This window comes from Podarcis melisellensis (genome assembly GCF_964234715.1).
Source record: "Podarcis melisellensis genome assembly, chromosome: 2".
NCBI lineage: Eukaryota > Metazoa > Chordata > Lepidosauria > Squamata > Lacertidae > Podarcis > Podarcis melisellensis.
In genome coordinates, this window is record NC_138529.1 from 104,029,467 (window position 1) to 104,041,757 (window position 12,291).

The 12,291-nt window shown below is 45.0% G+C and overlaps 1 protein-coding gene across 3 annotated transcripts in view; it reads left to right on the forward strand.

Moving 5' to 3' along the window:
• CAMK1 (calcium/calmodulin dependent protein kinase I) overlaps nt 1–12,291 on the forward strand; it is a 61,768-nt gene that overhangs the window by 36,771 nt on the left and 12,706 nt on the right. For all 3 annotated transcript variants that reach the window (XM_081903096.1, XM_081903094.1, XM_081903095.1), the window contains exons 6-11: nt 5,712–5,838; nt 6,560–6,635; nt 7,886–7,998; nt 8,580–8,658; nt 9,833–9,920; nt 10,940–11,036. In XM_081903096.1, coding sequence (XP_081759222.1) covers nt 5,712–5,838; nt 6,560–6,635; nt 7,886–7,998; nt 8,580–8,658; nt 9,833–9,920; nt 10,940–11,036 — 580 coding nt within the window. The remainder of the gene's footprint in view (nt 1–5,711; nt 5,839–6,559; nt 6,636–7,885; nt 7,999–8,579; nt 8,659–9,832; nt 9,921–10,939; nt 11,037–12,291) is intronic.

Genomic DNA, 12,291 nt, shown 5'->3' on the forward strand with positions numbered 1-12,291 from the left:
TTTTTGATTAGATCTCTTTCCTGTCCTTTGAAAGCAGCCTTGGAGGCAAGGGGGGAAAACTGAATTGGGGCTGCAGTGAAGAGGGAGATTATAGCCTTCTTCCCCACTGCCATTCATTGATGCAAATCATTCCTTCTCCCCACAAAGTTCTCATAGCTGTGGAGGGTGAAATATACTCGGAGTCGAGAGTGGATTTCATGCTCTTTATTCAGCTCATAGTGGTGAGGAGGAATGAAAGTTTCCCCAAAATACCTGTTTTATATACATTATTTACACAATGGGCTGCACATGATTGGCTAATTCCGGGATTCTCCTGTAGGCCAATCAGGTTGTGGATTCACTTCCACCTGGAGCTGGATTGGGTGGCTCCTGCGGACCAATGATACGGCTGCATTGTTCTAGGACCAATCAGACTGCTGCATTCTGAATCCTATTGTTCTCAGTATATAACAGAGGAGCAAGTGGATGTTCATTTGTTGTGCTTGTCTGCATTTCACCCTGTAAGCCTCTTCTTATTCTGCAGATTTTGGGGCAGTTATACATGATCCTGCTTTCAATACTGTTATTACCTGCCTGTAAACGTTTTGGGGCAGACATAGCACTTCACTTCCTGTCGTTGTGTGTCCCGTAACGTCCTGCTGATATCCTGTAACTTCTTATGCCAAAAAATTCCTGGGCTTTATTCTTTCCCTCTTTTCTTGCCCCATAGCACAGGATTGCCCCTCCAGATGGCAATAGCGTGGCAACGCCAGGGAAGCGTTGCATAACAATTTACAAAGCAGGATGATGTATGGATGGTCCGGTATGAATCCACTGCAAGTCCACTGTTATTTTGTCAGTGACATATTTCATATTTCAGAATACAACACCCCACAACACACACACACACACACAGTCTGGGCCCTGTGTTCAAGAGCAACTTCAGGAAGCTATGTGGAAAGAGTGATTTTTGTACCAGAGAACTGGTGTAGGAAGGTGGGGTTAAACTCCCAATCTCTGCTGAGAAAAACATTAGTAGAGTCCACCTCACAACATGTTGATTTTGTCCCTTAAAGAAGTTCTGATTCTGGAATAACTGGTCCTGTGGTCGTGGTGGAAATGGTTCTGTGCCCTCAAAGTTGAGGACAAGATACAAGTTGATAATCAACATGCAGAGACAATGGAGAGCCATTCAAGTAGTCAAAAATAGCATAGGAAAAACCCCAAAGGAAAAAGAAAGACTTACATAAAAAAAGGGAATTAATCTTTAGGCCAATTCTGAATGCCTCAGATTGAAGGTGGGTGAATTAAGAGTGTGCTGTATTAAAAAGAGAACAGGACACAGTGGGAATATTAGAAACAATTGGATACTTATAACCCATGGATGTTAAATCTGTAGAAAGAATACTATGGGAAGGGAGTGCAGGGTGTGGTGGTTTTCCAAGTCAAAGGAGGACCGTCTTGGGAGCAGTGGCCACAACACCATCAAATTCAATATATGGGTGGGAAATTGCCTAGAAAATGCAACACAGGCACATTTAATTTTGGGCCTGGGCATCTATTGCAGCCCAATGATTTTGGCTGGCACTGTTTTGAGCGAAACTCTGCCAATAGTTGTGTTATGTACTGAAGTTCTCACCCTGGGCCAGCAGGGGGATACTGTAGATAGTTATGCAAATGAAGGATCGAAAAGTGACGTTCAGCGATTGGATAGTTTTGTATGCAAATGAAGGATCGAAAAGTGACGTTCAGTGATTGGATAGTTTTAGAAAATGGCAACAGATACATTGTTCTGGAGCTCGATATAAGCAGGCTGACTGAGCTCCTCAGTTTAGTTCTGTTCCAGCTTACAAAATAAAGAGCTGCTTTGGAGAAATTGCTATGTCGTCTGCTATGTCAACCCACAACTTAACAAGTTGATTGCTCTTTTTGATGTGTTTTGATTTCCCTGTGAGCTTGGCAACTGTGTGCTTACATATGTACATAACATACTGCTGTTCGCCTAATTTTATTTTACGGAATAGACGGCACAGTTTCGCTTCATGTTTTCTTCCAGAAGTGGGGTTCGTGGCTCAATTGAGGAAGTCTCCTTCCTGACTTTACTCGCTCTTTGGCCTTTTGAGGCTGAACCACCATATGTTGTTGCTAGCTCCAGCTATGAAAAATACAAATAGGGATGTTGTTGCCGCTAGGGAGCGGGGAGGAGAGAATGGCTCTTTTCACCTCGGCTGGCTCAGGACAAAGAGAGAACAATTCTCCCCAGTATAGCACTCCTTGGATCATTCAGCAAATGAGGGAAGAGCAACACGTTTGGTGGCTGTTCATCTCTGTGCTCCAGCACCTTGCTGTACTCTGTCCTACACTACGCCTAATGGGAGGGCAGGCCCTGTGCAGAATTCTAGGGTGTGTGCTCAGTTCTTGCAATACGCCTGTCTGGGCCTCATTGAGGCCCCAAATAAACTAAGAGTGCACCCTAGAACACCATCTGTACTGCCCAATGGCTGCATGGTGTCACAAGAGAAGGCTGGCAGTGCCAAACAAGCCAAGTTTCATGGAAGCTGCTTTGCCATTACTGATCTCATTTAGTAACCTCTCCTAGTCCTCTGCCAGTCTGTGCAGCAGATTTTGACCAATTGCTTTATTACAAACTTTCCGGTTTTGCACGTTTCTGTGTCTTGGGAAAATAGATCGGCTGCTTTTTTTCCTGTAGTAAGACGGAGCTGTTCCGCCTGGCCTTTGGTTTGGACTCAGTCTCATCCTTAGGTTTCCCTCCCCTTATGGTTTTGATTTATGGGCTACTTTTAAAATGAGGCTGCATTTTAAATTGCATTTTAACCTGTATTTTAAATTGTGTTTTTTCCCCTATTATGTTTTTACTGTAATTTTACTGGTGTTGGCCACCCTGAGCCCAGCTCTGGCGGGGGAGGGCGGGGTATAAATTATTATTATTATTATTATTATTATTATTATTATTATTATTATTTAATATAGTGTGCATTCTATTGATGATAGAACTTGGAAAGCTTGCACACTGCTTTGTCGCATTTGGTTGGCCTCTACTGCCTTAGTACGGATCTACTGAGAACCATTTTCCCCCCTGTTGGGTGATGAATTCAATGCATCTGTGTTCTTTTGGCCATGGCCACAACCACATCCTCACATGTCTCCAAGTGAACATTTGCTTCTCCCATTGTTTGCCCACTTGGATTAGCGCATGGGTTTTGGAACTGAAACTTAGATGTCTCTTAAGAGCTTAAGAAGAACCTGCTGCATCAGACCAATGGCCCATCTTGTCCACCATCTTGTCTTCACCATGGCCAACCAGATATCTGTGGCAAACCCATAAGCCAGAGTAACAAAGGCACTGTTTCTTTCTGCAGTTTCCAACAATAATAATAATAATTTTTTTTATTTATATCCCGCCCTCCCCAGCCGAAGCCGGGCTCAGGGCGGCTAACAACAATAAAATAATACAACATTCTAAAATCAATTCATTATAAAATCAGTTCAAATCAAATTGATGGCAACCATTGGGCTAGAGTTCTGTGAAGAATTACCAAAGGAGGGGGTCAGGCTGTGCCCTGGCCAAAGGCCTGGTGGAACGGCTCTGTCTTGCAGGCCCTGCGGAAAGATGTCAAGTCCCGCAGGGCCCTAGTCTCTTGTGACAGAGCCTTCCACCAGATTGGAGCCACAGCCGAAAAAGCCCTAGCTCTGGTTGAGGCCAGCCTAACCTCTCTGTGGCCTGGGACCTCCAAGATGTTTTTGTTTGAAGACCGTAAGTTCCTCCGTGGGACATACCAGGAGAGGCGGTCCTGTAGGTACGAGGGTCCTAGGCCGTATAGGGCTTTCAAGGTTAAAACCAGCACCTTAAATCTAATCCTGTACTTCTGCACAACTGCTATTCAGAAGCATGACTGCCTCCAGCCATCATCTTCTCAGCTTTCTATTTTGGTTTGGGCTTCCATTTTAGCATCTATGCATCATGAACTCTGTGTTCTAGGCCAATCGAGATTTTTGGGGAAACTATCCCCAAACCTGATGTCCTGGACAAATCAATACAACCACTTGAGCAGCCGCTGAGTTCTAATGAAGTACAGAAGGTGTACTAACTTAAAAACCCAACGATAGCTCAGAGCTCAGATCACTGTTTGCCACAGGGCAAGGCTGGCTTTCCTATGTAGCAGTTGCTTTGAACGGGAGATTACAAAACGGATGACGTTTTTTGGCCTTCAAACCCTATCCCTGTACAGCACTTAAATATCAGTGGCTGGCACAACTACAAGGATGTAACCACAAAGGATTAGATAAGAATTAGCTCACAGAACCAAAACAGGCTGAGATTTTTTCAACCTGCAAAACAGGTCCGAATGCCCAAAGGAAACAGATAAGGAGGGTATTTATAATAAGGGTGGCATTCTGCTAAAAGACAAATTTTCTCAGATGGCAACTTGGCACCGTTTCACACTCAAATGTGTCTCTATGAAGTGGCTTCTCATATGCTGCTCTGTACTGGCCAGAAATGGGCTCAGGGCGGCTAACACCAATAAAATTACAATAAAACGTAATAGAAAAAGGAAAAAAAGTTAATTAAAATACGGGATAAAATATGGGTTAAAATACGGGTTAAAATACAATTTGAAATGCAGCCTCATTTTAGGTCAGAGCACTTAGTCTGGAATTATTTTACATAACTTGATGGCCTGGACTGTTCCAGCTCTATCTTCTAGAAACGATGTTTTCTTAGCTGCTTCTTTTTGAGTGATAAAAGCTTTCAGGCAATAAGGTAGAAACATCTAGCTTTGACATTTACTGGTAGATGTTTTTGTTGCTTGGCCTAACCTCTGAGGTTTCCCCTCCAGCTTTGCTCTACATCATAATTGCTAATTCACTTTGAGCCGTAAGATTTCAAGAATCTCAAGTAGCAATTGGCAGGCATTTAACATTACACACTTACAATTTAACTATTGCAGCTTGACCTCTTCCCCTTCCCTCAGGGAAATTTAGTTCTGTGAGGGGCTAATGAGCTCCAGGAGAAAAAGAATTAGCATCTTAAATAATGTATTGTGTAATGTCCCCCCCCCCCAAAAAAAAATATGTTTACCTTATTGCGATAAGTCTACCTTTAATCAGCTTTTAGAAATAAGTTTAACAGATCAATCCATGCATTTCGTATGCACATTTGATTTACTTATATGTCCATAGAATAGAACTGTAGAGTTGGAAGGGACCCTGACCGTCATCTAGTCCAGCCCCTGCAATGCAGGAATCTCAACTAAAGCATCCATGACAGAAGGCCATCCAACCACTGCTTAAAAACCTCCAATGGAGGACAGTTCCGCGTTCTTTTTTGGACCAAGCTTGTCTTGATTATTTGGTTTTGTGTGGGGTTCTTTCTTAAGATGCTTAGAATGGATAATTTCTTTCTGCATTCCACCATGCTACCTGCACTGCCCCAACTGGTCGTTATAAGAACTGCACTTTAACAGCTGGCGCCCGAGTTTGGTTGCTTTCCTCTACCCTCCTCACCCCTTTCCCCTTTTGTGTCGTGTCTTTTAGACTGTAAGCATAGAGGGCAGGAACTGTCTTGTTTTTTTACTGTTCTGTAAGCCACACTAGGACCTTTTTTTGGGGGGGGGCTTAAGAATGGGATGGCTTTAAATAAATTGTTACTTGGAGCTCTAATCTGACAGTATTTATCTCCCTCTTTCCTCCCTGCTCTTCGCCCTTGTTAGCCCGAAAACCTGCTCTATTACAGTCTGGATGAAGATTCCAAGATCATGATTAGCGACTTTGGGCTGTCAAAGATAGAAGGCTCAGGAAGTGTCATGTCTACGGCATGTGGGACTCCAGGTTATGTGGGTGAGCTAAAGAGGTTTCTTATTCCACCCGCCCCAATTGAGAAGAGTGGATCTGGTTGACAAAGAAAATCACTGCATGCCCTGAGGGGGTTTTTATGAGGAGGTTGGGCTACAGTTTGCCTCCAGCTTGCCGGACAGGAGAGGCGTATTTAGTGCCTTTCTAAATATGGATAGCACTTCAGCGTAGGAAAAAGCATGTAAATCCAGTGTACAGTGGTACCTCAGGTTACATACGCTTCAGGTTACATACGCTTCAGGTTACAGACTACGCTAACACAGAAATAGTGCTTCAGGTTAAGAACTTTGCTTCAGGATGAGAACAGAAATCGGGCTCCGGTGGCGCGGCAGCAGCAGGAGGCCCCATTAGCTAAAGTGGTGCTTCAGGTTAAGAACAGTTTCAGGTTAAGTACAGACCTCCAGAACGAATTAAGTACTTAACCTGAGGTACCACTGTACTTTGGTGAGAATGTCACTTAGGGATGAAATAAGTTTGGAGAAGACTTACAAGTTGGGGTTGTGTAAGGTGGAAATCTTTACAAGGGAGAGTTGGCTGGCATGGCGTGTGTGTGTGTGTTTGTTCCTGGGAGAGCAAGCCTTTAGAAGGAAATCCCTAGTACAAGGGTTGCATTTCCCCATCTGTCCCCAAACGACATTTGGGCAACAGGGAATTCCCATCTCTAATGGTCACTTTCTTCTTCTTTTTCCCCTTGGGTCTGGTCCAGCTCCTGAGGTGTTGGCACAGAAGCCTTACAGCAAAGCAGTGGATTGCTGGTCCATTGGAGTCATCGCTTACATCTTGTACGTACTGAGTTGAATTGAGATGATGGTGGGCCTGGAGCCAGATAACCTGCCTCCTATTGCTCCTGAATTCACATATGCAAAGGGAGTCCTAGTCAGCTAAACACTGGACACTCCCTTCCACTCTTCTTCTTCCACGGCGCTTCTGGCACCACACAGCTACTTTTGCACATTCATTTTTGGGCCTTTCATTTCTCCTTTACGGACAGCTTGAAGTTTCATAATATTGTCCCCCATGAAGGCCTACAACTCAACCATCAGACCCACCTCTAACCCTTTACCCCCACAGAGGGTACATCCCCTATTGGGGATTATTACTGTATTTTTCTGTGTATAACACGCCCCCGTGTATTTTGGGGGACTCAAAATTTAGAAAATGGAGGGGGGGGGTTGATTGCCCAGAGTTGCTGAGCTTTTGATAGGGGGGGATGCCCAGAGTTTTGGAGCTTTTTTTGGGGTGGGAACGCCAAAAAGCGCTCGCCAGACTGTCCAACGCGCACACGTCGCATAACCCAACAATCGCCTGCCCATTCGCCATGCAGCCAATCAACAGCAGCCCTTGCCGCACCTACCAATCACCCGCATCATCACCACTCACAATCTCCTACTCGCCGAAGCGTCAAATCCCCCGTCACCACTCTGCACTACCCGTGTATAAGATGACCCCAAATTTTTGACACTGTTTTATCAGAAGAAACCCTTGACTTATACATGGAAAAGTACGGTACTTCATTCCGGCTACAAAAGCACAAAAAAGAGAGATGCCATCGTAAAACAAACAAAAACGGTGCAACTGCTGTTATCAGGGCCAGGCAAAGACATTTTGGCACCTGAGGCAGACCCAGAAAGGGCTTCCCCTCTCTCTGCCAGTGGACCCAGAAATGGCTCCCCCTCTCCCCACCAGGGAACAAGGGCTCAGGGGAGATCAACTTCAGGAAAATGGAGGGGAAGAAAAGATCAATTTTGGGCTCTGCAGCACAGGTGAATCTTGCCACCCGAGGTGGTTGCCTCACCTTGCCTCATAGGTGGGCCGGCCCCGACAGTGATTCTACCCCTCTAATCCCCTGGTCAGGAAGTTAACCTTCTGTCTTTTTTCTTCTTCTCTCCCCTCACTTTCCAGTTCATTTATCTCAGTTCCCCACATTCTTTTGCTCCTTCACAGCCTATATATTTATTTCCAACTCTCCCCGTTGTATATTGCCATGCCTTCTGAGTGTCACACATGCCCTGTTCCCACTTTTCCCCCTCAGACTGTGTGGCTATCCTCCCTTCTACGATGAGAACGACACAAAGCTCTTTGAGCAGATCCTGAAGGCTGAATATGAATTTGACTCCCCCTATTGGGACGACATATCAGAATCAGGTGAGGGAAGGAAATGGTGGCTTCTCTGAATGCTAATGCCAGAACCAAGGCACATATTATGTATATTTGTGGGGGTTTTTAACTGCTGATTTGATAAGATTTATTGCTTGTTTTTTCAGTATTTTCTTGCAGGTATTTTAGATCGCTTCATCTAAACAGCTTAGTGGGTTTTAAAAAATAAAGAAATTGGTAAAGGTAAAGGTAAAGGTACCCCTGCCCGTACGGGCCAGTCTTGACAGACTCTGGGGTTGTGCGCCCATCTCACTTAAGAGGCCAGGGGCCAGCGCTGTCCGGAGACACTTCCGGGTCACATGGCCAGTGTGACATCGCTGCTCTGGCGAGCCAGAGCTGCACACGGAAACGCCGTTTACCTTCCCGCTGGTAAGCGGTCCCTATTTATCTACTTGCACCCGGAGGTGCTTTCGAACTGCTAGGTTGGCAAAAGAAATTGGTAGATAACTCTAATTAAAAATAATAATAAATAGAATCAAATGGATCTGTGCTGTGGGAGGAGGCCAGTGGCACCGCTCACTGGCTTGCTTGCTAACTCAGGCCCTCATTCACTTCCTTTCTCCTCTCAGCCAAAGATTTCATCCAGCATTTAATGGAGAGAGACCCTAAGAAACGCTTCACCTGTGAGCAGGCACTACAACACCCGTGGTAAGGAGGAATCCGCACCCCATCATCCATTTAGCTGGCTTTGAGCAAGCCAGGGGGTCTCTTGGCTCCTGTTGCCCAGTTGTAAAAGGCAAGTAAGGGGAAGGCCAGCCTGGCCAGAGAAGGAGCACCTGCAGGAAGTTTCCTTTTTCCTTCCTCCTCCCTGTCCGAAAGATCATTAATCTCCAGCTGCCCAGTGCCCTGGGACTGCAGAAGCAAGAAGAAAGGGCATGTTGGCTGCCATTCATTGGCCAAAGGAACAAGGGGTGCCAATTGCTATCTGAGCAGGAATACCAGCCAAGAAAATGAGCCTGGGCTGAACTGGATGTAAAAGCCCTTTTATAGCTCACCATTTTATTCCAGCGTTGGAGAACCGATCTCTCCCCTCTGCCTTTTCCTTCCACTCACCTTTCCTTGGGTGTCATTTCTTTTCAGTTTGCAAGTCTGATGGTAGGACTTCTCTCCCTCCCTCCTAATTGATGGGAGACGATCATTGTCTTTGTCATTGGCGTTAAAAAAAAAATACAATGGAAGAAAGAGGGAATATAATGCTGGGATCTTGCACCCACTTGAGAGTAAGCCTCTCATTGTACAGTGGTACCTTGGTTTAAGAACAGCTTAGTTTATGAACAACTTGGATTAAGAACGCTGCAAACCCGGAAGGTGTTTTGGTTTGTGAACTTTGCCTTGGAATAAGAACATGTTCCGCTTCCTGTTGAGTGCGTTCCATTTGTAAATTGAGTCCCCCGCTGCTATGGGAAAGCAGGCCTTGGTTTAAGAACGGACTTCCGGAATGGATTAAGTTCGTAAACCAAAGTACCACTGTACTCCCATCGTACCTGATGAGAGTTGTAGCCCCAAATATCTGGATGGCATTGGTTTGGAGAAGGCTGACCTGCAGGCTTTCAGAGTTGGCACCAGGTGAACTGATGGGAACAGGAATTCCCTTAGGTCCTGTTCTTATTAGGAACTCACATTGCCTGGAATGGTGGAGGCATCTATTGGTATTTCAATGCTTTGTATAGATGCCTTGTATAGATGTTGATCTTGGGATCCTGGTGGGTTGACATGGTGAAAGATGGTCCTTTTAAAGTATAGGGGCCCCGGACCGTAGAAGGCTTTAAAGGCCAAAGGCACTCCTATGGGGCGTGTTAATAAGAACCAATCTTCCTTCCAGGATTGCTGGAGACACTGCACTAGATAAGAACATCCACCAGTCAGTCAGTGAGCAGATCAAAAAGAATTTTGCCAAGAGCAAGTGGAAGGTAAGGGCATGTCCTGCAGAGAAGCAGTCGGTGGGTGCTTTTACCCACATACCTTAAATCTGTCGCTGCTCAAATGTGTCCCTGCAATGTGAATGCAAAGCCTTTGTCCGCCAGAATATATGTTTGTTCTTTGCCTTAGTACTGTATAACCGTTACCAATGATATTGACTTGTAGCATGTGAGAGTCTCTTGCATATTTTTAGTATTTAATATACAGTTGTATGGATAGATACATAAGGGACGCGGGTGGCGCTGTGGGTTAAACCACGGAGCCTAGAGCTTGCTGATCAGAAGGTTGGCAGTTCGAATCCCCATGACGGGGTGAACTCACATTGTTCGGTCCCTTTACCTTTTAGCTGTATGGATAGGGTTTTTTTTGTATTATTGATTTTATGATGATTTCTAACTGTTCCTGCTAAGTTTTTTGGGGGTGAATCGTTACACTTACTGTTCGTTTGCTATGTTGTGAACTTTGGCGCAATTTTGTGGGACTGTGGCATACAAATTAAGCAGATGGGGATGGTAACTTCCCTCAAAATCTCCTAGGAACTCCAATTTGTTGAAGCTGTTTAGAATTTTGTTTTGAGATTCCTATCTATCCCCATCCCAGGAATGCCCTGGAGAAAGGAAGTAACTTATTGAACTAGTTTAGGTCCATGGTGCAGATATACTTTTATAGTGAACACAGCTGAGAATAGATATTTGCAGTCTCGAGTTTCCTTGGTGCCAACAGCTAGGAAAAAGAAGAAAGGCTTTCATTTTCTGTTTGTCTCATTTGCCACACAGGCTACATACAAACCATACATTTAAAGACGTGACTCCCCCCACCCCAATAATTCTGGGAAGTGCAGTTTAACCCCACACAGAGCTACAAATCCCAGCAGCCGTAAACTACAGTTCCCATGATTCTTTGGGGGAAATAATGTGCTTTAAGGGAATGGGGTATACAGCGACAGCATCTCCCCCATCTTTGACAGCAATCTGCTTTTCTTTTTTTCTTTCTTTTTTGTCCTACACAGCAAGCCTTCAACGCAACTGCTGTGGTCAGGCATATGAGGAAGCTACAGCTTGGGACCAGCCAAGATGGGCCCGGTCAAGCCATGCAGGAGAGCAATGGTGAGAGGCTGGGAATGGCCTTTGGTGCTGCAGGGTATTCCCCTCCATGTACTGTGGTGACACCAGTATAGAGCCGAAACAGATTTTCTCCTCAAGACCTTCGTCGGTGAATCTTGATATTCACTATTGGCTGGTGGTTATATTTGTGTTTGGCATTTGCCAAGGTTTGATCTTATTATTTGACATCCCGCCTCTGCCCCCGCCGCCCCAGATACACTGACAAATCCTAGGCGTTTGAATTCTGAGGTAAAATTTCGCCTCAGTGTTGACATTCTGCATTTGGAACTCGAATGGCAAAATTGAAAGCAGTGAGTGATGTCAAGTTAAATACACATGAAAGCTTGTATCCCTTTGACCCCAATCCCATCCCCGCCTTCCTGTTAACAAACACACTTTCTCCAGAGCTGGAGGATTTCCTCTCCTCTTTTTCCATTTATTATTTGGGACAGAATGGCAGTAAATTGGTATAAATGGTTGTAAAGGCTAGCAGTTTCAAAGGCGCATGACCTGTATTCAGGCATATGCTGTTCTGTGGCCTCACGAACTGGCTGTGCTTCCCTCACAGTTGCTTCTCTGTGATACCCTCACACTTGACTTAATGTTCCCCCCCTCACCCTTTGTAAGGTTTTATTCCAGTGTTGGGGATCCTTTGGACACCCTTTGGACGTTTTTCCAGACTACAACTCCCATCATCCCTAGCTACTGGCCGGGGCTGATGGAAGTTGCAGTTCAGCACCTGAAAGGCCACAAGTTCCCTGTCTTTGTAACTCCCTCTTTTCCCGCCATTTATAGCTTCTGCCATCTAGTGATGGCAATGTCAGAAAACGGGAAAAGGCAACTCCCATTTCCTTCCTAGTGCCCCTGAAAACTCACTCCTGTTCGCTTTGTCCGGGGAGCCACTGCCTGCCCTTTTCCTGAGCTACGAAATAAGGAAAATGTTTTGTTGCGCCACCAATTACTGTCGTCCGAAATTCAGCAAATTTAGTATTTGTCTGGGAAGGATGAGTGGACTTGTGGAGAAGAAATGGGGGAATTTCGGAGTAGGATGTGGGTGAAGGAGGATGTTACAGCTTGTTTTGAAACTAAACTGTATTTTCCCGTGTGTGTGTGTGCGCGCACGGGCTTTATATCAAAATTAAACACGTTAACTGCTTTCCACACTTCTTTTTATTAAAAAAAGAGTTTACATGCTTTGAACACAATATGCACACACTTAAATTGGGTGTATTGATTAACCTTTGGGGACAGTTCCCCC